This window comes from Mycteria americana, chromosome 1 (assembly GCF_035582795.1).
Source record: "Mycteria americana isolate JAX WOST 10 ecotype Jacksonville Zoo and Gardens chromosome 1, USCA_MyAme_1.0, whole genome shotgun sequence".
Taxonomy (NCBI): Eukaryota; Metazoa; Chordata; class Aves; order Ciconiiformes; family Ciconiidae; genus Mycteria; species Mycteria americana.
In genome coordinates this window covers 192,518,189-192,545,283 of record NC_134365.1, presented here as the reverse complement: position 1 = coordinate 192,545,283, position 27,095 = coordinate 192,518,189, and the positions used below count along the sequence as shown (strand labels likewise).

Below are 27,095 nucleotides of genomic sequence, written 5' to 3'. Positions count from 1 at the left end.
GGCAAGACTGACCATTTTAGGTGTATTAACTGAAAGGCTCATGGGCAGACACAAAGAGAGAGGCTATTTTCATAAACAAGGAGCATCACTTTATGGGCAGCTGCAACGGAAGCGGTTACCGGCCACCTCTGGCAGCAGAACCCACTGCTAGGTCACGCTTTGATGAATTATGCAGCATCAATAATCTTTTGAACAAGCAGGATGTGACAGATTCACCAGCTCCTCCATTCTCTTTCCCTGCTGTTTAATAGCATCTGACAAATGCAGGGCTGCAGGATAATGTACTTCTCAGCATGCCCTGCTTTGCACACCACCTCAAACTCATGAAGGATGTTCAGAAGCAATAAGAAAGGGGATATTCCGCACAGCACAGCGACAAGAGGAGAAATCTCTTTCACGCTCCCATCAGAGCAGCATTTTCCTGCGGAGCTGCAGTTGAATGTTCTCTAAAGGAGATAATGGTGCCAGGACGCTCACTCCTCCAGCCACACTAAGGTAGTATAGACAATGCACAGCAGACCAGCATACTGACAAGCATGGCAAAATGGTCAATCTGCTCCTCCAGATGAGCACATGATATAGGCTCTCTGGGCTGTTATCCAGTTGCTGTAGAACAACAAAAAAAGAAGTATTGAGCAAAAATAAAGCTGGAAAATTAAGCCCGTTATCTGCCTGATGGAGATAAAAAGCTTTCTCTGGTACATTAATATGAAGAGTCTTACAAAGTGTCATTGCCCTTAGTGTACAGCATGCAGCCAACCCTGCAGGAATGAACCTTATCAAAAAGTGATACTTAATGCCCACAGAGGCCCTGCATGCTCAAGCGAAGGCAATGGCAGATCTCATCATGTGGTACCTTTGCTGTTAGATGGTGCAGCAATTGCTGAAACTCCCCACTGTGCTACAGTCCCAGGTGAGTTCTCATCCCTCCCCCACCAGCTACATTCCCCCGCCCTGCCTAAGGATAACCTTTCCTGATCAACTCCAGCTGCAGCTGAAAGGGGCCATCTCACGCCATCTCACATCCTTCACCTCTCCACGCACTCCTGCCCACTCGCTTACGTTGGCCTGGGTACTTGTGTAGCTACACATCTTAAGCTGATCATGCAACTGCACCCTGACAGTCGTTCTCCTGTTTGCAGTCATATGGTCTATAGTGCCAAGATCACCATCTCGGCTTGCCTTCAGAACCATATGACCCTCATCTTCTTCATAGGAAACACAACCATTGTGGCCCAGAGTCCCCCCATGGAAGGTTAGGTACCTGACAGATGTCCCTCCAGCAGGAGGCTGGCTGTCCTGGGCTCCTTTTTTAGTCCGTGGTGAGAGACAGAATCAAACCTCAGATAAGGCCCATTACTCTCCACTGCCCACAAGTGTAGTGGGAACCAAGTAACTCCACTTCCATCTTGGGTGCCTCAGCTATGCAACTAAAATTGGAGGGAAAGTTTGTGGGCCTACATGCTTATCTTGAAGATCATTCTTGTTGTAGTATCTTATCTTGCTGTACCACTTTGTCAACAAACGAGACGAGCTTTTGTGACGAGAGTTATGGAAGAAATGCTCTTGAACTATGCGATTGTCATGTCTTCCATTACATCCTCCAAACCCAACTTCTTTGACTCCTTTAGTCAGGCTGATGACTGCTCATAGCAAGGCAAAGAGTCAGGGACTCGTAGGTCACAGATATACTCTCAGTCCCTATTTCCCTCATGTCCTCATTCACAGTACTGCAGCTTTCTCACTTGTCCCCTACCTACCTGGTATAAAGGTAGGTAGGTAGGGCATAAAGGTAGGTAGGGTATAAAGGTAGGTAGGTAGGGTATAAAGGTCCCCTACCACACTTGGTATAAAGGTATGTGTGTGTTGCCTGGGGGCTGACTGTCCAGCTGTAGGTTAGGAGAAGAGGCAACCTAAACTCACATTAGAGCCTTTTTTCTCCACGGAGACAAAAGTTTGTCCCACTGCCTTTCATCCGGTTCCGATGAAACCTGTGGGAAGTTAGTGTCTCTGTGAAGAAAGATGGCACATGTGCACATCATGCTTCCCTTCAAAAACAGGCTAAAAAGAAAGGGGCAGGAGTGCCACATTGTGTTTCTGGCTGTGTAATCCCATGTCCCTGACACTACAGCCACCTTCTTGCTGTGTCTGTGTGTTCTCCCTAGGCTTTATGGAGCCTGTAGGCATGTCAAAGCAGAGGCTGTGCTTTACTCTATATTAAGCATCCAGCAAAAAAAGACGCCCAGCTCTGAGAAGAAGGTGTATGGGATTTTCACGCAGACAAACTGTAGGAACCCACAGTGGGTGCTTTCACATCATGGTTACAAGCAAGCAAACTGCTTGGCAATTCCTCACAACCACCCCCCAAGATAAGCATTTTTCCGCCAATGCTGTGGTCTTCTCCATGAGCTCTTTACTCTTGCTGCATGGTGCTCTTGCAACCCGGTGTTCTCCTCCCTCAAAATGTGCTGCTGACACCATATGTTACATTGGCAACAGCAGTGTTAGAAATAACCAGAATTTCAATTAAAAAAAAAAAATCCTTATAATCCGCTTATCCTCTGGAGAGCACTGAAGTCTTAATTCAGTACTCTCCTCAACCATAGATTTAGCTACTAACTTGCTGAAAAGCAAGAACCCCAAAATGCTGGTGTACTCATACACCTTCAGGGATATTCTCCTGGATGTCAAGTGCTGTCGTTTCCCCTCTTCCCTCCCACACAGTTCACCACATTTTGAGAGCTGTCTTGGTATCTCAGTCTGCACATGTGTCCATGCCACAAAACAGATTCACATGATTTGCCATCTTCAAACTGTCTTAGCTGTCTTCACTCAAAAGCCACAATCTATTTGCCCATCTAGGGGCTCAAATGGCTTTATCACACAGAGATTAATTCTCACAGGAGACCCAATACCCATAAGAGAAACAGTAAGTAAAATTTTTTGGGGAAGTGAAGCACAACGGTGAGCTGCTGCTCGCAGGATTTGCCCCAGTGAGTTTGGTGATGCTACTGGCACGGATGAGCCTGGGCCATCAGGGTAAGACCTGGGACTTTAGGTAACAGCCTATATTGTTGCTAAATTCAGCCCAGTGGAGAAATACAGGGAAGGTGCATTAATTATTAATGCTCGACTATTACATTAATTTGTTTTACTGTTATTTGATATTGTACGTAGAATTAAAAAAAAAAAAAGTCGCCTCACTTTCTAGGGTGGTAAGAAAGGGAAGAGAGCCTGACATTGAAACAGGGAGAGCGCAGTATTCCAAATGGCTGCAGATTTCCACTTTATGAGAGTTAAGCTTTGCAAAGATGCATGTCCTTCCCAATCATAAAATTTTCCTAAAGAAAGATACGGACCATTGTACTTGGCAAGAACCTAGACACCGATCTTTGGTAATAATACCAGATTCTGTACAGAGTTGCAATGTGTAGTAATTCAGAAAAACTCCCATCAGCAATCACCAGTAAATCAAAAGCTGTACAATGCATGTCAGCATTCAGACCGCGTCCAGCACCATACTGTTCAAAGTCCTTTGATTGCAAGCATTGTATTTTCTTAAAGTCCAACTCCTATGTAAAGCTGAGATTCTCAAAAATACGTTTTTTATAAAAGGACAGAAAGAACATTGCCTTAAAAAAACCCAAGAAACGCTGTACACTTGAGCAGCTGACAAATTTGGTCCAGCAATGAGCTCTACACCTCACACAATGTACTCCAGTTAACTGAGAGTGTGACTTTATGATGGGCTTAAGACAATTTAAGACTTCACTGTTGGCACTCTTCCCCTACTATTCCTAGCTAAGTGTTTCCAGTGCTTCCCATGTGTCAGGTCTAGGTGCAAGTTGAAACAGCTTGCTGAACAGACTGAAAAGAAGCCCTCAGACAAGGACTAATCAGTATTGTGTCTTCTGGTGGCAGTCAGAGAACTGGTCTGGCTAAAAATGTTAATTTTCAGGCAGACCTCTTCTTTTAATCCGTTTGCACTTTTGCACAAACCTTCCTGGTATCACAAAGAGGTGGCAGGGAAACCCAGCCAGAGAGAAGGCAGAAGCCACAACAAAGCATCTACACTCAAGACATACCTAAAGAAAATATGGGATCAAACCCTGAGGCATGGTCAAGCATTGCCATGTTTGTGTCTCTGTAGACAACCAACAATATTAGCATCACCGCAAAGGAGCCATTTGGACTTGCCAGTAGTGACAAACTATTTTGAATCTCATAATCCTTTCAGCCGGCAGCAGTGTGTGGTTCAAAAGACCTACCCCATACCAGCTGATGGAAAAGGGAAGCAGTGATAGAAAGCGTGCTTTGTCGTCAGTGCTTCATCCTGATCCCATACGGTGGCAGCCAGGAGTCACCTGGCAAACATTTCATGAACCTTTTAGAAATTACAGATACAAGATTTCTTTCCAAAACTATTAATCAACAAATACGTGGTACCAACAAAAATGAGGCAGGCAGTGGACACCTACTGCTCTGGAATGTGGCACGCACCGATTACGAAATGTCCCAGTTCCCCACCGAGCTTGCATAAATAAATCTTATTTATTTCTTTTAAAAAGTTCAAATTAAAGAAAATACACCACGATAATGTACTGCAGCCATAAAATGAGAAACTAATTGTTGGCATTGTCAAAACAGCACACATTTAGAGGAAAATGCCTTAATAGCTTCAGCCTTCAGAAGTGTTTTGTCATTTGACTCAGTGAGTCAGATGGCTTTTCCCGTTCTACCACAGCTAGTGTCTCTGAGTCAGGAGTTGCCATGGGACAGATTTATTTTTTCAGCTTCCCTCTTTGGGCTTTAACAATTCAGACGGACGTCTCAACAATTTCCAGATCATTCTCGTCACTGTACCAGCTGAACTTGGAATGCCAAGATCTTTCCTGCAACCCATTGCTCAGGGTAAAAGACCCCCTAAATGGCTGCCTAGATCATTGTGGTTTTCCAGGACAGCAGCAGTAACACTTCCACAGGAGGAAATTCAACCCACATCACCTAATAATCCAATTTAACTTTATCTGAAATCTTTCCTACAAATTTTTACTAGAATTGTGCGGCACTCGATAGCTCAGTGTCTATCAGAGATTTCCTATGCTTCTGAATCATGCTTGGTAATGAGAAAGAGGAAATATTTGCTTATGTGGCTTTGATTATGACTATGTGTGCTTAAAAGAGGAGCTAGAAAAACATTCAGATTGTCATTCATACACAAATTAGTATTATTTTATAATAACTACTCCAGTTTTTATCTGCTGTATCTATATGACAGGAAAAAAACCTGACTGGATGTGGTCAGAAAACAATATACAAAACAACAGAAACAGAGTTTCGATAGCTCTGGTCCAGTAACTGTTTAGGGTACACTTACACCCCCTCGACACAGAAATCCCAAGCTAGCACTAAGCCAGTAGGAAGTAATTTAACCATAGGACACACAGTTTGGTGCGTGCTAAATGATCCCAAAGAGTGAAACTCTGATTTTAACAAAGAACAGAGATACATGGGTTACTCCAAGCTAAATACATTTAAACAGAAACTTCAGTCTTTACAAGGGGAAGGGCATGCTTGTGGTTAATGCCACACACTCGGCATGCAAAAATCAAATCTAGATTTGATTTCAAGCACAGTTACACATTTGTTTGTGCATGTCCTTACACATGACTGTGCCTCATTTCTTCTTTATCTTCTCTTTCTGGCCACTGGCCATCTTTAGTCATGTCTTTAAGGGCATGTTTCCTCTCTACTCCTTATGCTCCTAAATAACCATGTGCAGTTAAGACCAATCTCAACATGCTATCTCCCTACTAGAAGAGCATTCTAACCTCAACTTCTTGTAAGGTGAAAGTGCAAATAACAGTGTTAACTCAATATCAACATCTCCAGCATGGTTTCCAGGCAATGGTGGTCGGCAGCAGTGATAACTCTGTGCCATTCCTGACATAGGCAAGCGTCCATTTGCAGCTCCCGAAAATCAGGAAGCATCATCTGTGGATGCTTGTGGATGAGACTGGGATGCTGGTGGGGCTGGGAGGGGGTGCTGTGTGATCAAATACCATAGCAAAAGAGGAAGAAGTTGATTAAAAATTATGCAACTGAGAGGGAAAATTAGGGACTGGAGAGCAACGGGGTCTGCTGGTTGCTCTGGGCTGATGATTCAAACTGATATACAGGAAATACTGTTTAAACATAAGAAAAAACTTTTTTATCGTGAGGGTGGTCACTCACTGGAAGAGGTTGCCCAGAGAGGCTGTGTGGATATTCAAAACATGATGGGACATTGCCCTGAGCAACCCACTCTCACTGCCCCTGCTTTCAGCAGAGGGCTTGGACTAAACGATCTCCAGAGGTGCCTTCCAACCTCAGCTTTCTGCGGTTACTATACTTTTCTATCCTGTATGCAAGCATTTGCTCCTTCATTGCGGTGGAATTTGATCACAAGCAGCTACGTAAACATGTTTTGCACAGCCAAAGACTGCTAGGTGGCATGTAGCAGTGACATTTTCTTTCTTCACACAGGCACAGTGGGAAACAGCATTGCTCTTTACCTCTAGCAGCATAACGCAGGCCAGGCAAGATATGCAGAAGATGCTCACTATATTTTCCACAGGAGCTGACACTTCAGATTTCACTGCTATATGAAACACCTGAATTTGCAACATTGACAGATGCTGCAGGCTAAGAGCTCTACATGATTTGGGTCCAATTTCCTCTTCCATTTTTCCTCACACTTTAATTAGTCTTCCTTTTATAATGACACCTTCTGGAAATGCAGCATGATGCTGGCAAGCCCACTGTAAATTGTTTTTACAATTGTATTTAATACAGCTCATTGCCAGCCATTGTAAAAGCATCTCAGTTCTCTATGGAAATAAGAAACACTATACTACAGTATATCTTCATATTGCAGTAAAAGAATATAATTATATCCTTACACTAACTAAATTACATTGTTTGGAGAAATATACTTAGAAGATACCCAGTCCAGCAGTGCCTGGGTCAGAACCAGTTTGAACAAACCTCACTTAAAGTAGGCAACTATATTATGAAATTCTAGCTTTGTGACAGATTTTTAAAAGTCCAAATCAAACTCAGCCCCCTTCCTGTTCCTGGTTAGTTTTCATCACCTTTAACAGTTAAGTGAAGGCAGCCAGATTTTGAAATGATACACAAGTAATGGGAAGCCATTTCTCCATATGCTATTGTTACAAGGCACCTATACATCTGCATAATACTATAGAGCCTTATGCTCCTGTAGCTCCCATTATCTCTGCAACCAGGAAGGCTACATCTTTTGTTTTTCGTCAAAAGCTCCCTTAGTGCCCATTTTGACAGATGTGATCTTTTGGTCTCTGGAGTGTCTGGTACAAAAATTCTTAAGAATTAGAAATAGGAGAACTTCCAGAGACACTGACTTTGCTCGCCTCTATGAAGGACCTAGTGCTCAGGCTGGATTGGACTCCTTCATTCAGGGATACATTTTCCTCTTACATTTCCTTCTAACAATGCTTACAGTCTAGTAACTCGAATAGAGGGGGAAGAGGAAGATTCTTGCCAGGTAACATCAAGAAGCAGATGACCAGGGGGGGGGGAAGAGAAAGAGAGCCAAAACAGAAAGAGTAGAAGAGAGAGGCAGCATATTGTTAGATGCACGCAGTATGGAAGTGGTGTGAGAACTGTCATGTAACTGTGCCTTGGCAAGCTCCGAGCATGGATGGGACAGGTGGCCTAGCACTGACCCCTCACAACCTACCTCATGGACTGCATTGGCACCCGAGTAGCTTTTGATGGGTCCTCAGAATGACACTGCGTACAAATACGTAATTTCTACTTCCAATGAGGCCCTAACCTCACAGCTGGCTTCAAAGTTACTCAACATGAGAGCAGGTAAGTACAGCACTGAATCAGCAAAGAAAAGTAACACAGCTTCAGGAAAACAAAGGTTTACCTCAAATTCAGGACAGCACTATCTTTTGGGCAATGATTTTTTTCTTATTTGAATATTGTCACTTGACTACATGCCATTAACTTACCCCAACTGCCTTTACTGAGAATTGCCAGGTGTCTAAAAAAGACTGGGAATAAGTCTGAAAGAAAAAGGACGTCGACTAGGGTATGTCGTATGTCTTCTTGGACTAGTTCAGGGTGCATACACAAACACAAGGTTTCAAGGGGGTTTTCATAAACAGCAAGCACTGTAGTGCTGGTGATTTCCCATTCCCCACGGCCAGATCCAGCACAAAGAGCAAACACCGCTCAGGAAATAAAATCTACCGTCCAAAGTGCCGTTAGGGCAGCCTATTTCAGCACACAGCTGGTGCACGGAGGTAAGATACAGGCTTAGCACCTCACCCTGCCTCTGGAATCGAGAATAAGAGAAGCCTTGCCCTTACTAGCCCTCCATAAAGACTGCAAGTTTTGCACATGAGGACTCTTGCCACTTGTAGAGCAAATAGAGTCCAAAGCCAGCCCAGGGAGCTGATGCAGATGACACTGACAAAACATTGACCAAATCCCAAAACAATGATCTGAATTTATACTAGCATAGGAACAGAACACCAAACAGAAAAAAAATGTATTAAAAAGAAACATGCTCAGTAACCCACATATTTGTAAATCTGCCAAGAGAAACTATCTTGCACTTAATTTTTAGAACCAGAAAGTGGGTGTAATTCCATGGGTTAGGAAGTATGTGCAACACGGAAATAAAATTTTAATATCCCAGCTTAATATACCATGGAAGAATATGAACGCCCCGGAAGGACTCAATTGTTTCCCAGCTGCTAAATGAAAGGCAGGGGAGCAGGGGAAGGCAAGTTACCAGCTTTCCAACTGCAAAGCAGGTGAGTGACAAGCCCTATACCTCATTGAGAAGCACAACATGAACCACGGCATGCTACAGGGTTTTACTATCTCAAACGCTCTAAAATCTGCCACAAATTTGCATCCTATCCCATAGGACTAGTTTTATGTTTCATTTACCGACTTAGCTGGAATGATACAAACGTGTATCCAGGCAGCTCCCTACTGATCTACTGATTGCCTAGCTGAAGAATGTCAGGGGGGGGGAATCACTCCCACAATTCTTTCTAAGACAACGTGGTTAAATTGGCTCCAGACCTGACTAGCTATGGAATATTTCAAATGTTACAAATCACAAAAGTCTTGCTTCAAAATGCCCACTTCTAGTTTGAGACTTTCTGAAGAGCCATTATCATAAATGCAAAGATTATGCAGAGGAGGAAATAAGCAGCCCCCATCAAAACTCCTCCTCCCTGGTCGAAAATCATCCCTGAAACACATATCTCAAAGCAATTTGAAGATAATTAAAATGTTGATGTGCAGATACTGTTGCTTATTGTGCTGACCAACACTAATTAATTATTTCTTTGTGATTCCAACTGTCTGTATCCATATGCCACCTATGGTCTTTATATTTTGGTATTATGTACTTTGGGTAAAGGTCTCCTCTGTGCGTGTAAAGTGCCTAGCCAACCCCTCCTGTATATGATTAGGGATCCCTAATGGTAATTGAAAACCATAATTGAAAAGGTAATTGAAAATATGAGCAAAAAGAAGCTTAATACATTTTCTAGATTAATGAAGAGCACACCAATGGGCAAAACATCCTAATAAAACAAAGCACACCTCCTGCTAAAGAACAAAGGGAAAAGTGGCTATACACACCAGAATTCAGGAAAAAAAAAAAGTCAAAATTAATTTAGTACTTCTCTTCTTTGAAATCACACTGCTGAACCTTTCAAAGCTGTAATACCTCAAAACCCAGCATCCAGCAGACAACTTTGCACGGCCTATTTACTCTGCTCAAGAAGAAAAGGCAAAGTGGCACACAGTCACCCTGACAGCAGCCAGAGCCCGCATGGCAGATAACTGCTGCATTTTCTTGCAGAAATAAACACACTCTGCAAAGTTTGGCACCCTTTCCCAAAGTACTTGCTCTACAAAACCACAAATGTTAGATGAATGCTGCCAGTAAAAAGCATTTTTGGGTTACCCAAAGCCAGGACACAAGGGCAAAGAAGAAAAGAACTGAGATGCTGCATAAGACCCAAGGTCCAACCAACCCACCAGGCAAGGCTTTGAACTGCTGAAGTACTACGTCACCCACGATAACTGCTGCCATATGCTTAGGGAAAAAAAAGTACTAGAAATAACTCATGTACAGAATGATCCTTCCATTGCCATATAGCAGCTGATGAGGTTTTACTTCTGACTTGGGGGGGTCTAGGGTTCCTGTATACTTTTGCATTGGTGCAAAGTCCTGCAGTTTGTTCAGCTGCTGTCATTGCAGCAAGTGATACAGGCAGCTGTAGTTAATTCACCTGCTAAATCTTTCTTATCCTCTTCTTAGCATGTCTGTGGAAAACCGCTGTCCAGTGGAGTTCATCCAGAAATTTAGAAGATTATTCATTTATTAAACACTGAAATTGGAGCCTCATTGGTACCACCGAATAAGACCCCTGTAAAACCAAATTAGCCTGTAATCCTTCTGGTTTAGATAAACTCCACTTCATTAGAACAGGAGCTTCAGATGAAGCAGATGTAGGTAATGGAGATTCTTTGCTTTTTAATTTACAACAGCTTACTCTGTGTTATGTTAGGGCCTAACAGCATCATTGATTAGACTGCTTTCTGTACTATGAATGATACCACTTGTTGAGTCTTTTCCCCAAAGAAATTAAAATGGCCAAATCACCTTTTGTTCCTAATATCTCTTCCCCAATTATCTTTTCTTCAAATGCATTATGCACCCCCTGACTGCCAGCCTCCAACATGAAAGCATTTCTATTTTACTGAAATTCTTTTATGTAGCTGCTTCTGTTACTCTTGCACTGTCTGATCAAACCGACCACACAAACCCCACAAAATGCAAAGCTGAATACGGCTACTTGTGAAGCTGTATCAATATAATTTGCCTTGGAAGCAGAAAAGAGAAAGAAGGAGACTGTCCTGTCTCCTGAACTTTTGTGTCTTTGCTGGAATGATAATACCTCCTTGTACGGACAAATTACTGGTGTTGAAATACAACTGTAATCCCACATATTCTGGACAGCCATGGCCAGTAAGACACTGAGGTGACCACAGTTACCATGACACCCTGTAGCTGCCACACAACCAAAAATTACCCTTACAAACGGCTCACTTAATAAAAACAAAGACTTACAAATGTAATTTGTTACCTTTATTTGTAAAACGTGCAGCAGTCATGCAAAGTTGGTTAGGGATCAAAACCAAATTTTTAGATGGGAAATACTTTACTGACACCTTGTCTTCCGAACTTTTCTGCCAAATCAGAACTTTTACTGGGCAAATAATTATGAGTCACCACCCAGAAAGTGGAGGAAGCTGGCAGCATATTCCCCAAGCCATCACCCAAAATTTTGAGCTGCGGGGGTGGTGAGGCACACATCTGGTGTAACCAGTCAAATCCAATATGCTTTTACTATCACAGAAAAGTTGATTGCCTGGGTTTTGCCTCCCAATCATTTCAAGAATCGCGTCCAACAGCGGGAAACCAGAAATCTATTTAAACAACAGAATTTAGGAAAAAGCTGCACTGAATTCTCTTTTTCTCAGATACACACGCACACACTGAGCAGATGGAGGAAAGACAGCGAGCTCCCTGCTAGTCACATCAGCTCAGGAGCCAGACATTACGAACACTGTCTGATCCAGCTCTTGTTGAAATCAATAAAAGCCCTCCGCTGAAGACCATGGGAGATGGAAAATAACCCTCTCCACGCTTCAGCCAGAATGTGTGAATGAGAAAAAAACTGACAGCTTTCTTCCCTCTGATTTTCATGGCGCTTAAAGATCCAGATTATAAAACACAATTAGTCATCTGTGAATTTTTGATCTGCTTGCTTGGCGTAAATAAAGCTCACGTCTACGTGTGAATCAGGGAGACAGGCATCACCTTGCACTTTGACAAGAGAGAGATACTAGTAGCTGTGCATGACTAGGCATTACTGCATTTCAAAGTGCTGTGGATACAGTATGTCCTACAACTAAGAAAATGGTTGGAGTGGGTAGATAGAGGACTGAAAAGGCGCTCCTTGTTCCTAAAAAAATAAAAAAGCCATTTTGCATTGATGAAAAAGAAAGAAAAAATAATCCAGGCACCAGGATTCATCTTTTACCAGTTGGATAACCTGAAATTCAACTGGCTATCGTAAACACCTAGAAGGACTGTGACACTTACTAGAGCATCTATCATCTTTGAAATCAAGAAATGCTTCACCGAATTTGCTCTCAAGTGCTTCCTTGGCATCAGCTTACAAGAAGCATTCCATTATTCCTGCATCCCCCAGCTCTAATGACGTTCATCCCTGCACACTCATTTGGCCGGAGGACCCATTCACACTGGCCACACCGTATCTACAGATTTTGTTCTCATTTTCCCTTGCATTCTTGTGAGCTCCAATATTTATGACTTTACACATGGTTGTATTTTAGTCATAAACATCCAATCAGTTTCATTTTCTATACTGTTTCTAGACATAGATTCCAAGAAGAGAAGGAACGGGGACTTTACTGTGTCAACGTGTACTCCATCGTAACACTAGGTTGATGTTAATAAATATTAGCAACCAGAAAAAAGAAAATATGAGAATCCATTTCAAAAAAATTCTCAAAGTTATACTCACTGCTGGTAGAGGACATACGGCTGTACTCAGACCTGCAAGATAAAGATTTTAGTTAGACCATATTAAATCTAAAAGAGATAATGAAAAATGTACCAAACCTAACTCACATTGCATATTAAAATAGTTTAACGTCCATTTAACATCATTTTTGTGCTAAGATAATAACTGGAACAGGTTTTGAACATGGCCTCAGAAAAACTGGCATCTCGCATGAATTTTGAAAACACCTACGTAGAGCGAGTGAAGCAACGAGGGTTTTATCTAGGGGCTATTCATGCTACCTAACTTTAGGCATAAAAATTAAAGCTCAGAAGGCTCTCTGTGAGGAAAAAATAGGCTGCTTCAGATACAGGTTAGGAGCAGAAGTCTGCTAGATTTTGACTCTGCTCCTCATCTTCCTCACCTTATGTCCTCTAAATGCTGCTTTGCAGATTTTTTTCTTTTTTTAAGAGAACTCCATTCAAAGAGCAGAATTTTTATTGTTCTTTGGTCACAACTAGCAGGGAAGACAGAAAATGAGTACCAAAATATAAACATTTAGATGACAAAGCTTTTTGCTTTAGGAAACCCTTTTCTTCTTCAAGGCATCTCTCAGTAAAACCATAGGCCCACTGGTTGTGCTTCAGTGCATACTGGATTACCAGTGAGAAAGTCAGAGCAGTTAAGTATTATTTTGAGCAACAGTGCAATTAATTTTGCAGCTGCATATAACCCCAAACTCCTGAAAACCCCATTCTGGGCTGATTGAAACTCATAAACATGTCCCATTTATGTCCTAAAGATTCAGAAATACTAAAGTAAAACAAATATGCCAACACTGAATATATTTAAAAAAAAATATATTAATTTCCACTTCTGAGGCCCTACCTATGACTCCTGAGCATTTGGTTTTGAAGTTCACAGTCACACAGCCTCCACTCCCCAAAACAGACCCCACTCGCCAGAGCCCTCTGCCACAATGAACATCTTGCATGTATGCCCTGCAGTGCCCTCAACATAACACGCAAACTGCTCGGGGAGCCATAAGAGAGTTCTTGGATCCAAACCTAAATGCTTGGTTTATATAAATAATTGCAACAAGTTTGCAATATTGCTTTAAATTAAGAAAACCTGTGAGCCTTGACTCCTAAGATATTTGTCTGGAAATGGATACCATCTAAGCATATTCTCCAGATACCATCACACTCTAGGCTCTCAAGCATCCAAGGGAATAAAGGCCATCAACCCCACATAACTATAGTGGCCGCTTTCAATTTTAATATGGACACATCTCTGCAGAAGAAACAAGGCAATTACAGTCATCCCCATATTTCATAGCCCCACGCTTAGCATTCAGTATCCTGCCGATCAGATGCTAAGACTGCTGGGTTAGGTGACAAAGACCATGAGGAACTACCCCCAACTCTTCTTGCCAATCCTCCTGGACTGGTGAGAGATGACACAATCTGAATTTTTCACAATACTGATGAAAAAAAATCCGCCAATAGCATCAAGTACCATGAGGTTATTGAAGCTTTTGAAAGAGGTCTGTGCAGTGCCGGGGAGGACAGTTGCTGATGGGGGCTTGCAGCTCTCTCTTGCTCTCTCCCCTTTACTAACTCCTGCATCCCCAGCCACTTCGGTAACGCCAGGGAGCAAGGAAACGTATTTATGTCACACGTGGCAGAGACCACAGGATTAGGTCATTAGCAGCCCCTCTCAGTTGCCCCGTATATCTGCTACGTAGCACCTCCTCTATGACTAAAATGTTATCCCTCAACCAGCCTCCCCCAGGGCCCGTGTGTAGCCGGGACAGGCAGCGGCAGTAACGACATGAGCAGAGAAGGAGAACTCCTTCTTCCTGCTGTTGGGCCACGTACACCCCACCGCTCCGGCTCTGGGCCGGGACCGAGGGGAAGCGACCCCAGGGGCTGGCTGAGTAGTGCTGTGCGGGCCATAAAGCTGCATGGTATTTTCAGCAGCAAGTCACGTCGGTATCATTTGGCACCACGTATAGCTGGAAGGGTGTTAAAACTATGTAATGTGTCACTCTTCACATGCCCAGAGGCAAGCAATATATATCCAGCTGCCTCCAAGCATCCCAAGCAAGGCTTCATTTAGTCTGCACTTCTGTTTGAAAACAGCCCGGGGCTGTCCTTCAATGTATCTGTGTTGAGCAGTCAGCGGCTAATTCAATATGAATCTGCACTGCTTGTATTTCGGATAGAAGCAAGACAACATTTTGCCTTTTGCTTACTGCAAGTAGAAGCAGCTTTCTATTACTTCACACTGTTATTTTATTATCCCAAAGTGCTGCAGGCACATTATAGGACATGGAGAATTAATGAGTCCTAAACCGAGGAAGTGGCAGTCTACGTACAGGCAGGACATGAAAAATGAGACAAGAGGAAAAATAAAAAGATGGGGAGTGAGAAAGGAGGAGACAACAGCGTGCTTGGAGACTAATTGCACAGACACATTTTAATAGGCTTTAGAATTGTATTGGGGGTTTTTTGTAATTCTAATATGGTTCAAGCTAATATTTAATTCATGTTTGTTGCATAACTGACATACACAGAATTAAAAAAAAGGATAATTAAGCTCACAGGCTTATGTCAACCTCAGATGCCAAAATGAGGACTGTACCCTCCCTAAGCTCCCTCTATAGTCAATAAAAAGAGAGGTCTGAAGTGTGTCTCTCCCTAGCTGTTGTCTAGAGATGAAGCCTACAGAAGCCACATTCCTAATGCAGGAGCCTCGGCTACATGCCTAAAACCAAATGGGATGAATATAAGTCTCTCTATGTGCTCTCAGGGCCAACCTGAATCACCTTTTGTCCTCCCTCTGACTCCTTTCTTTCTTAGAATGTCTTTGTCTTGAATCTAGTCCTTCAGAACAAAAATAACAGTGTTAGTAAAATCCTTAATATTTTCAAAACATTAGCACAAACCATTCAGATTCATGACGCGCACTGGTAAGTGGCTTACAAAACATTTTTTTTCCCTTATAGTCAGCTATTTAGGATACTAAATTCTGAAGTTTCTGTAAGTCTTTTAAGCTTTTTAGACTAGCGTATGCAATGAACATTCCCTTTGAAAAGATCATTCATTAGAAAAATTAAGTACCGAAATAAACATCTCCTGGGTCACGCAGACTCTCTGGACATGAAGCAACTTTGTTCCTTCCCATTCTTTCCATCCCTGCTTTAAACATCCTGAGTATCAGCTTCTATCAGTTCCCTTGGAAGAGGATTTTCCCATTAGGATAACTCAAGAATAAAGCACTCATGGGCTTTAACGGTGACAGACTGGGGCCATACTGGGGCCCAGAGGCTCCAGGCCAATTACATGGTCTTGCAGCAAGCTATTTCCTCTGATAGATATTACATTATAGATAAAAGGAAAGAGACATTCAGGACAGAAACAGAACAAATGGAGGACTGTTCTCTTTACAGGCACATAATGAGGAAAAAAATGATCAAAAAGGGTACTGAAGCAGTGGGAGGTACTGAAAAGGAGGACTCATCGCTCAGTCAAAAGACACATCAGTCTGCAAAGAATTTGTGCTCAACGGTCAGCCCACCAGCAAAGGGGAGCTGTGAACATGTCAAGAGACATTAAAATAGGAATGTAGAAGCTTGAGATAAATGTGGGACCTCGATTCCCATTAGCACTGTTGAAGGATCAGGACTGTGCGTTATCGGAGAGCGTAAGACCATCACGAGCACAAACGATCCCAAGCAATCCTCTGAGATCAGCCTGCACTTTTCATTGCTGATTAGTAATACAGAGCCTCAAAATACCCAAGAAAGGGAAATAGCCCACTGGATACCAGTAAGCAGCTGCTAGCACAACTTGTAGTTACTGACTACGGTATATAAAAACACTCTAAACCTGTTTCTTTGGGTAAGAAACACGACTACGTTACCTGTCTGAATCACACAGGCAACGTAGCTACACCAGGGTCGCACTGTGCTTGGGTCACTTCAGCATGCTGATCAGCCGTGGCACGGCATCACGTTAACGTAGCTACAGCGGTGACATCTACGGTAATAAACAAATGCACTCAAGAGAACCGTCTGGGACTGAGGCCAGCTGCCATGAAACAGTCTGCACCTGTACCATTAAAACCTCTTGCCTTCCAAAATAGACTGGCAAGTGCTCTGCTGGGAACGGTCCCTGGGGCACGGTAAAACAAGTCCCTGGCCCACGGTAAAACACACCCAAGAATTACACGGAAGAGAGCTAGATGGCCCCATCTAAACTGATGCCATCAACCATTTTAAGTATTCAACAATAAGGACAACTCTGTCCCAGTGCTCAGGGACACCTCCAGATGCTGGTTAATGCGCTGGCATGGCTGTAACTAGAGTTTCCGAGCCAGGCAGCAGCTCTACAAGGCAGTTTGCTGTGTAAAATGAACGCACGCCTCTCAAGTTATTCTAACACCATACTACACCACGATATGCCCAAGGTCTCCATTGCCAGGACTCCTTAATCCCCCCCCCCCCCCCCCCTAAAAAAAAAGACATTGTGAAAAGTTCACTAGCTCTTCTGCTGTCTGCATCCTTCGCTTGCCTAGGATTGATGGAACGGCACCTGCTGGATTCACATTTCCCCTGCCTTTTCTACCTAGCGTTTCAGATTTCACTGTTTCATATTAAGAGCTGTATTTAACAGCTTCTTTGCCTTCCCTCCCCCAGAAAGTGCTCCACAGGGCACACGGGAGGATTTTATAGGAGTTAAAGCACAATGTGTGAGTCAGAAGATGTAGCTTTGTAGCTCTGTCTTGGGTTTCTTCTCACCAAATTCCTGTGGGTCAGATTACAATCTGCTTCACTAATATCAGTCCAATGCAAACCCATTACCTTCACCATACTTCTGCTTCTGTAATCAAGACAACTGCAATGGAATACCTCAGAGCACCTTGTCTTAAAACGCCTTGCTCTGGATGTCTAGTTGAGTGATGAAGTCGGATGATGGACTCCCATCCCTCAGCTGTAACTACCACACTAGGAGCTTATTACCAACAACAGTGCTTGAGGCCCCACGTGAGAGACACCATCATCATCATCATCATTGCATAAGGATGAAGGGCTGTTTGTGATCTTTCAAAAAGCACCTGATGGGGCAGGACCACACTGTGCTTTAGTGAGCACACCTGCCTGCGCACCCCACTCATTCACCCCAGAGGGACGCATCAGGACTCAGGTGGCACGTACCTGCCCATCCAAAGCCAGATGGTGTGTCACCCTCCAGGGTCCTGTCACTCTTAACTAACAACAGAAGCAGCCTAACTTATACCAAACACCTAACCTTCACACAACTACACTTAGCTGAGGTGAACCTCATGACCTGCTGGGACCTAGCCATCATGGGTGTCAGTACAGACCTCCTGGCCACCAGAACATGACTTAAAGTCTGTTTCAACCTCACTTTGGTGCCTAGCCCCAGTGCCACGCACTAGCAGGTCTGCCTGCCCTGAGGTTCAACCAAACAGCTTCGCTCCACCAATTAAATCTGGTTAGAAATGGTGCCTTGGCCCCAATTTGTGACAAATAGCTCAACTTTCTATTATTTGTATGTCAAATCAGAGACAAGTTGTCTACTGTGGCACATCTGGAATGATGGATATATAGGAAGCGAAAGTCTCAGAAAAAAAAAAACAAACCCCAAGGTAAAAACAGGCCTTAAAATAGCTTTCAGCAGCAGCAATTTCTATTCCTGAGAGTTTCTCGTAGATGGATGAAATATGTGACAAGAGACTGACATGTCACACTGAAGGACTATCATACAGATGACAAAGTCATAAATGTTGAATCCCTTTAAGCTAGAAACACGTGACATGAAAACAACCTCTCACCATTCAACTATTCATTTGACAATTTAAGCAACTCATTCAGACCGAGGACACACATGAATTACAATTATCTTAATGCTTTTTCCTTTAAGTGGGGTACACCCTCTTTTTTATAGGCTGCCTTGTCTCCTATTAGCAACTGTATTTTCTACTTTAGAGTCTCACACATTTTACAGAACTGCCACGAACAAAGAAAGAATTTTTTTATCTGCTTAACAGATAAGTTAACAAAAGCTCAAATAATTTGTGATTTGGCCAGGGTCACACATGCAGCTAGTGAGAGCCACAAGGAAAACCAACAAACAAGTATAGCACAGCCAAAAAATTAACATAATCTCTGCAAAATTAATTTGAGGGATAGAACCACAGGAGAAAATGAAAAGGAGGGAACAACCCCCCTGAATACAACTGTAACCAAACAGTAATGGATTTTGCTAAACAAATGCTAAAAATAGCTGCTGCATGGTAGTGTCCTAAGCTTCAAGCATCTTTTGTTTACCTGTTTTGCAATAGGTTTCTCTATATATCATTGAACTGCTCCTTGGCAGTTGTCTGCTACCAAAGAGAGAGTAAAATTTTCCTTCTTCCTAAAATTTGTCAAATACTCAGCAATTAACTACTAATGAACTGAATCTGCATCATCAATATTTAGGTTTTTAACATATTATACAGAAAAAAAACCCCTTGTACTTCAATAATGTCTCCCCACCTTCTCTAAAAAGATAAATAACCTGAAATATAAGTGAAAAAGTGGCAATTTCAAATAATTTAAGTTAAAAGTTCTAACTTCTCAAAACTTTAAATTACTTCTAAGTGAGGAAGGAGAAAACGAAGGGTTTAGGCAAACTTTGATACTATTAGTAAGTTCATGATTAAAGTGTGAACCCTTTAAGACATGGACTCTCACAGCTGTCTAAGGGAACAAGTGAAGTTCTGCTGGGAATTGTCATATATCTTGAAATCTTCATTAATGCCAGCTATCTCACGAAAGTTATGCTCAGTTAAGGTATATACACTTGATAAATACGAGGGAGTATTCCTACAGAAGTAGTCCTTGAACACAGCTAGCAGGACCAAATAAAAGTTTAGGAATCAAAAATTTAAGACGTTAGGTCTGAGAAACTATCTGTTTTCCACATTCACTATGCATCACTCAGGATATCAGTCCTGAATACAATGAATTCAGCTGATGCTTTGCCCTTGACATCAGTGCTGGCAAGAATCTGCCTCATTGCTTCAAAATTACATGCCTAACAACTTCTACATTTGTTTTAGTTTGTCATCTTGGGAGTTTCAGCCCAAAAAAACTTTGCTCTGCTATTCAGAGCAAGGATAGCGAAATAAAGGCATTTGCATGGCTTGTAAAACCAAGCAAATTTGAAAATGGACATTTCTACGACTCATTGTTTTTCTTTACAATTTATTTACAGTTCTTTAAACATATATATTTCTCCTCCCTTCAATTTCTTTCTTCGACTTGTTTTTCCCTCTGTTTGGTTTCTAATCAAAGACCAAAGAAAGACCATTTTCTTCTTCCTGAAATGTCAGGGTTTATAGTACAAATCCACTACTAAAATGATTAGCACAGAATAATTGGAGAGAATTATTCCAGCACAGAATGTGAGACATACTTCTCACATACTTTTGAGCTAAAAGATTTCAGTAGCAGATAAAACAAGATTTTTATACGAAAAAGCCCAAAAATATATTTCCCAAGAAGACACAATTTGTACAGGCAAAATCTCTAAGACCAAGGATGGTCAAACTCTTTCAAATCTCATTAATAAATAGCCAATATAAACTAATTGGCTTATATGGTCTACTCCCTTTATTTAGGTACTTGACAACACCACCTCAATCCATTCTTATTGGATTCAGGAACTCAAAATTTTTGTTCAGCAGCCTCTTTGCCAACGCCATTTACTGAGACAAACGCAGTATGAGGAAGGTATTTTCCAACGGATTAGGAAAATGAAGGCTTCAAACTGTAACCCATCTTGCCTGTAGCACAGAGTTTTGCCTGGTCTTGTAGCTGGAAGCCGCAGCAAAACCTTAAGGAACATATGCCCCGCAGAGTACTTGATGTATTAGATTGGTTAGCTGCTATAAGCAGCTTCAGCAGTACCGGCTCCGTAGAAGAGCTCACACATCATTACATACGATCATCAAGATGACAAGGGCTTGCAGCGCCTGGATTTACTACAGTCACTATCCACTATTGTTCCCTGAGTGACAAAAAGGGACCGCTTGATGTAACGCTGTTGCTGAATTACTTTGACAGTTGTCTCTCCTTGTACTTTCAGAGGATGACGGCCAAACTTCAGAATAGTTAATTAATTATTTTTTTTTTTTTACCACTGAATAATTGGAGAAAAAGGAAAACAGCTCAATTTAGCAATAGCTATGATGGGACTGAGACAAAGCAAAAAGCAGATCTTCTGGTAAGAGGGAAAAGCAAGTGCTGTGAACAGTTGGTTTGGTGAGAAAGCTGAAATATAAACATTATGAAAGAGACATACGCAACATGTTTATCAGACTAAAATAGCTGCTAAACAGAACTAAAAATAATAATTGAAATGCAGAGATCCATTGCATTTCAAAATAAACTTCAGTGTAAAGCACTGCAGTTATTAATTGCCATATGTCATTGTTCAAATTCCTCAGACAGGCTCTTCTGCTAAACTCCACCTTCCAGTGCCAAGCCAGGGACAAGGATGCTTCATAAAATCATCAGCATTAGCACCTCATCACCACCAGACACAAGCAGCTGTCATGCTGGTCACTGAGGTCTAAAGGCTAATGTCACCAGCTGGGTCAAATCCTTCCAAGTGCCCCTCCCAAGGAAAGCCAGGTTTTTCTATTCCAGATAGACACAACAAATTAAGAGTGACTTGACCCACCAAGGATTTTTTGAGCTTTGAACCAGCCATGAATTCACTGGTCATTTTGTCTTCCTCTTACCCACATTCCCCAAAGATGAACTAAACCCCTGTTATCCCACTATGTGGAAAGAGGCCTGGATTTTTTCCTTTAAGCTCATGTCACATAAAACATTTTAAAACTCTCCCCATTAGGTGTGTCCACAATACTACAACTATTTAAGGTGATGGAAAAAGTCGTTAACTTCCCAGACCACAAAAAAAATTAAAAAAATTATTTTAATTAATAGCTGGATGTATGAAAAAGATTGCCATATTCCACTTCCACCTTTTTTTTTAAATTTGTAGTATCGCTACTTCAGTTTTGGTGCCGTGCACCTGACACCACTTTGCGAAAAAGAATTCTTTACAGTTTTGTTACGCGCTCAGTCTCACACATCAGCATGGTGCCCTGATGCAACAGCAGGTGCTATTATTCACCAGTATTGGTCTGAGATTAGGGTACCATCTTTCTCCCTAAACCTCAGCATGTGCTGTTATGGTGGGAAGAAGGAAAAGAGTCAAAGAAAGAACAGGCACGCTGTCTGGCCTTGTTGCAAAGGGAAGTATCTGTCTCTGCGTACAGCCTTGTGCCCATGCAACAGTCAGAGTAGAGACCCAAGGAGATACACCAGACAAGGAGCTGGAAGAAATACAGTTGGGAAAGCAAGGAGGGAGGAGAATGAAGACCTAGGAAAGAACAGTGTTAACAGGCGCGGGCAACCTCCTTTCATCCTTGTGGAGCCAGAGAAAGGCAAAGGCTCACTGTCGTTCCTGACAAGGTGACACGGCTGCAGCACGTAGGACAGGCTGGAAAGCACTTCCCTCTCTCTCCCACAGAGATGGGCTGAAGGTGGGAGCTGAATGGGGGATCCCATGGATCATCCTTGCAGCTCCATGATCTTCGGAGAAGCCATCCAACTAACAAACTTAGGATACCTCTGGCAGTGGGGTCATGAAGTCAGAAAAAAAAGTCAGTCCTTGACTCTTATCTGACACTTGGACAACTACCAGCGAAGTTTACAGCACTCCATAGGTCAGTATGATGAATATCATGACAACAGCAACCCAATTTCAGGGTGCCTACAAATCTAACCTGCTTTTGCAGCTCTCTGATGGTATGGTCCTTCTAAGGAGTCAGCTCTGTCGGCCTGATGCTGTCCGGGTGTCACTGCCACAGGGACCAGCATAGGTAGCTGGCCATGCTTCCAGACTGTCCTCAACACAACTTATCCTGGGATACAGGGATGGTGCGGCATCAAGCCCTGACCCACCTGTCTACAGCCCCTAAAGCACAGCGCAGGGCCCCACTGCTGAGGCAGCACAACGTGCTTCGGAGCTCAAACTTAAAGCCCACGGCCACGAACTCTTAGTACCTTCCTCCCCATGTGCAGGAGGAGGATGCTGGGGAGCTTTCCCCTACTCAGCCGAAGGTAAATGCCCCGCGGCAGGAGCGCTCCCCGTCTCCCCAGGGGATCACACAGGACCCCAGCCCGGGGCGGGGGAGGAAAGGACGCATGGCGCTGAGCGGGGGGCTGCCCGGGGTGCCGGCCCGTCTGCCGGAGGGAGGCTCAGCCCGGACACACGGCCACACCCGCCACCCCAGCCCCAGCCCCGCCGCTGCCGGGACGCGCAGGGCGGCGGCCGCCGGCAACAAGTGCAGCGGGCGGTGCGGTGCGGCCCGGCCCGGCAGGGAGCTCCCCAGCGCTCCGCCGCCACGGCCCGGCCCGGCCCGGCCCGGCGGGAAGGTAAGAGCCCCTCGCCCAGCCCCGCCACTCACCCGCCCGTCTCGGCTCCCGAGTCCACGTAGTCGTCCTCGCCGCCGCGCTGCTTCTCCATGGCGGCGGCGGCGGGGCTCCACGCCCGCCCTCCCGCGGGGGAGCCGCGGCTGCCGCGACCCGCCTCTGCCGCCGCCGCTCCGCCGTGTGCGAGAGGCAGCGGCTGCCGCCGCCCGGCCCGCCCCGGCCCGCCTGCCCGGCGGTCGGAGCCGCTCCTCCGGCCCGGCCCCCCCTCCCCGCCCGTGGCGGGCGCCGAGCCCCCCTTCCCCTCGCCCTCCCGCCGCGGGGGAGCCCGGTCGGAGGGGAAGGAGAGCGCCTGCCTCGCCCGCTTCCCTGAAAGTAGCCCCGTCCCGCAGAGGAAGCCTTTCATCCAGGCTGGTCGGCAGGCCACCGTGCTTAGGTGGCCGTATTTTAGAAACTACTTCAGCACCTTCATTATATCGCTTTTGGTTTTCCAGTTGGAAGAAGGGCTGGGAGGTGCGGCGCCCCGAATGCAGCGAAAGTTAAGAGAGCCTGTTGGATGGACGTCCGCACTACCCGTGTGTTTTTGGAGTATCCGCTGTCACAGCCTTTTATTTGAAGTCTTTCGCTGTGCTGAGCTTTCTCCACTCTCCCTTAGTGCTGCCTGGCACTTGCTCATTACATCGAATATAATCATTTTGAAATTACACACCGGAGCGGGCAGGGGACGGTTTTCCAACCCCATGAGAATTTCTGTAATGATGACAAAAAATGATGTGAAGCAAAAGGAGCATTCTGAATGCTGCCTGTGAGGAAATGCTGGTGTAGGAAAGGCTGCCGTTAGCGGGGCAGTGTGCTGGTTCTGGCTGGGATAGAGTTAATTTTCTTTATAGTAGCTAGTGTGGGGCTATGTTTTGTATTTGTGCTGAAAACAGTGTTGATAATACAGGGATGTTTTAGTTGTTGCTAAGTAATGTTTACACTAGCCAAGGACTCTTCAGCTTCCCATGCTCTGCCAGGCACACAAGAAGTTGGGAGAGGGCACAGCCCGGATAGTTGACCCCAACTGACCAAAGGGCTATTCCATACCATATGGCATCATGCTCAGCATAAAAAGCTGGGGGAAGAAGAAGGAAGGGGGGGGATATTTGGAGTGATGGCGTTTGTCTTCCCAAGTCACCGTTACACGTGATGGAGCCCTGCTTTCCTGGAGATGGCTGAACACCTGCCTGCCCATGGGAAGCAGTGAATGAATTCCTTGCTTCGCTTTGCTTGTGTGCGTGGCCCTTGCTTTCCCTATTAAACTGTCTTGATCTCAACCCACGAGTTTTCTCACTTTTACCCTTCCGATTCTCTCCCCCATCGCACCAGGGGGGAGTGAGCGAGCGGCTGGGTGGGGCTCAGTTGCCGGCTGGGGTTAAACCACGACAGGCAGTCGTATGCAGTAACGTGAGGGCGCAGTGAAAAGTTGTGGGTGAGCTCCTGTATTCTGTGCATGTCACGTGTGCCCGTCTGTTTTGTATTTGGAGGTGGACACCTCTCTGTTTCTCCATCACTTACATAAATAAAAATATTCACCCACATAGGTGTGAACCAATCTCTCACTCGGGCAAAAAATTAGTCTTTCTTTAATCCACTTGGTCATTCAGGCTGTAGCAGATGACAAGAGAAGGGGACAGAACGGATTTGTTAGCTTGTGTCTCCAAACTGGGAGACCAGCACTTGTGTCTCCTCTGGGTCAGGTTCAAGCACAGAACTGGGAGGTGGTGTTCTGTGTTCCCTGCAATCTAGCTATTGTGGGACAATTAAAAAAATAAATCTACCTCAGAACTGGGAAACCTCTTCCATTAAGGTTTTGTGGAAAATATCAGGTTTGATGCATTGAAATTTCCGCTTCAAAATTCTCCAACTACCAAGTTACTATCAGCTGCAGGAGATGGCCACTTGCAGAAAGTGATCAGAAGTAAAAAAAAAAAAAAAGTTTTTTTAAAAATAATTATTTTCTTCTACTTTTTATTATTTGTGCCTTACAGGAAAGAAGAAAAATAGTGAAAATCTCAATATTTGAGACATAAAATGGACCAGAATGTAAAAATATAGCGCACAAGACATTATTATGTTGGCTTAAGAAGTGCTAAACTGGTTTAGTGTGCCACCAGTACTTCTTTAGCTATGCCTACATTGTATGGCATTGACGTCCTTCATTTCAAGATACATTCATGTTTGTCAGTGGTACATTAAGCCGTATATAGGCGTACAGTAGCACAAATTAATAGTAACATCTAACATTGTTTAACAAGCTCACACTGGGTGTAGTTCATGCCACTGCTGTCTCTAATAGTGTATGGCCCTGGTTCTCTAAAATAATCTGGGTAGGGTAGGGTGCTTGTAAAATGAAAGGAAAGGAAAACACCTTGGGAAGAGCTGTCAAGGTGTTGTTAGCATATTGTTAGCATAACAATGAGCAGGCACCAAAACCAGAAATGCTTATTAAGAAACTGGTGAATTCCCACTACTCTGCCGTGGAGAGATGCGGGGCTCCTGTGCAGCCCTGCGGCCTCTCGGCGTCACAGGAGGTCAGTCCACCGTGTGTCTCCAGTGATCTTTAGAAGAAACTTTCAGCCTCTACTATTCGTAAAAAATTAGAAAAAGGATCATTGTATAGGAAAGTTGGTGTTTAAACTGTTTTGAATATCTGGCTAGGTTTGCATGCATGTCATTTTGAAAGCAGTATAAATGATTTTTCAGTTTATGTGGAAGATTTCACATAAACATTACCATAAATATAAGGCTTTAGGTATGGAATAAGCCCCTTTAATTACAATCCCTTTTCCGTCTTTCCCCCAACAAGTTGCTAAAAGCTAGTTTGGACAAAATGCTATAAAAAGTGCTCATACAGAACAGTCCTGTACAGGCACCTATGTAGTAATAGTTCAGAATATACAGAAACAAGCTCTTCTGTCCTTCATGACTGGTAAACTGCCATCTAAACCAATTTACTCGCAAAATTAAATGCATAGGAATTCTTTTAGGACTGGGACCAAGATGCTGGACCTGGCTATGAAAGTAACTGTGGCATGATCTGCTGGTATTTGAATCATCATATTCAGGTAAGAGGCATTAATGTGTTTCCAGAGATAATGTGATGTTAAGAGATTCATCCAAGGCCAGAGAGAGGCAAAACTGAGACATCAGTTCAGTATATCTTGATTCCCAGCTTGGGCCTCTGTTTTGGGAATGGGCAAATATTTATTCTCCATCAACTGCAATGGCAGTGGAGGACCCTGAGCCCCCCAAAGGAGGTATCAGGAGTCTGTGTTACCAGAACTGGACAGACCTTGCTGCCTCTCTGATTCTCAGTCTACACATACGCATTTATTTAGTTAGTGCAACTGTGCTTAAAAGCAGGTCACTTCCATTTGCTTTTAAGTGTGATTTCAAAGTGAAATAAATTGACTCTAGCCACTGTTGAACTGATTTAAGATGTAACCAAACCTCCTTAAATATTTAGAAATAGGTTTAGTTAAATTGATGCATTTCTGTATGTAAAATTTTAGGTGGTCAGCTAATAGATCTTTTCCATCTCTGACTTTTATTATTCTAGTTAGTTATGTTTAAGCACTGGCATATGAGAGGATCTGGAATAGATTTTATGCTGCATTTAAGATTAATTTATTCCATCTGTCCCAGGGAGGGAAAAAAGAAACATTTGAAGGAAATATATAATTAAGATAGTAAGTAAAGCTACCACAAACTCTAGGCTCTCTTATTTATATATTTGCCTCATTTAACTCTGTTTTATTCTGGTCTTTCACATAATTATGGTGAAAAGGAGACTTCTCTGCATTAAATTCCAAGCATTTCAGAGATTTAATGAATGAGGTGTTAACTCCTGGCCTTTACTTAGATTTTCTGTTACCTGTGCT

At 43.5% G+C, this 27,095-nt stretch overlaps 1 protein-coding gene across 1 annotated transcript in view; it reads right to left on the bottom strand.

The window, feature by feature from the left end:
* Positions 1-23,269, bottom strand: part of FAM124A (family with sequence similarity 124 member A) — a 41,737-nt gene extending 18,468 nt beyond the window's left edge. Inside the window, exons 1-2 of the mRNA XM_075497959.1 lie at positions 23,211-23,269; positions 12,675-12,706 (exon numbers count right to left, since the gene is read on the bottom strand). Coding sequence (XP_075354074.1) covers positions 12,675-12,706; positions 23,211-23,269 — 91 coding nt within the window. The remainder of the gene's footprint in view (positions 1-12,674; positions 12,707-23,210) is intronic.
* Positions 23,270-27,095: the final 3,826 nt, after the last annotated feature.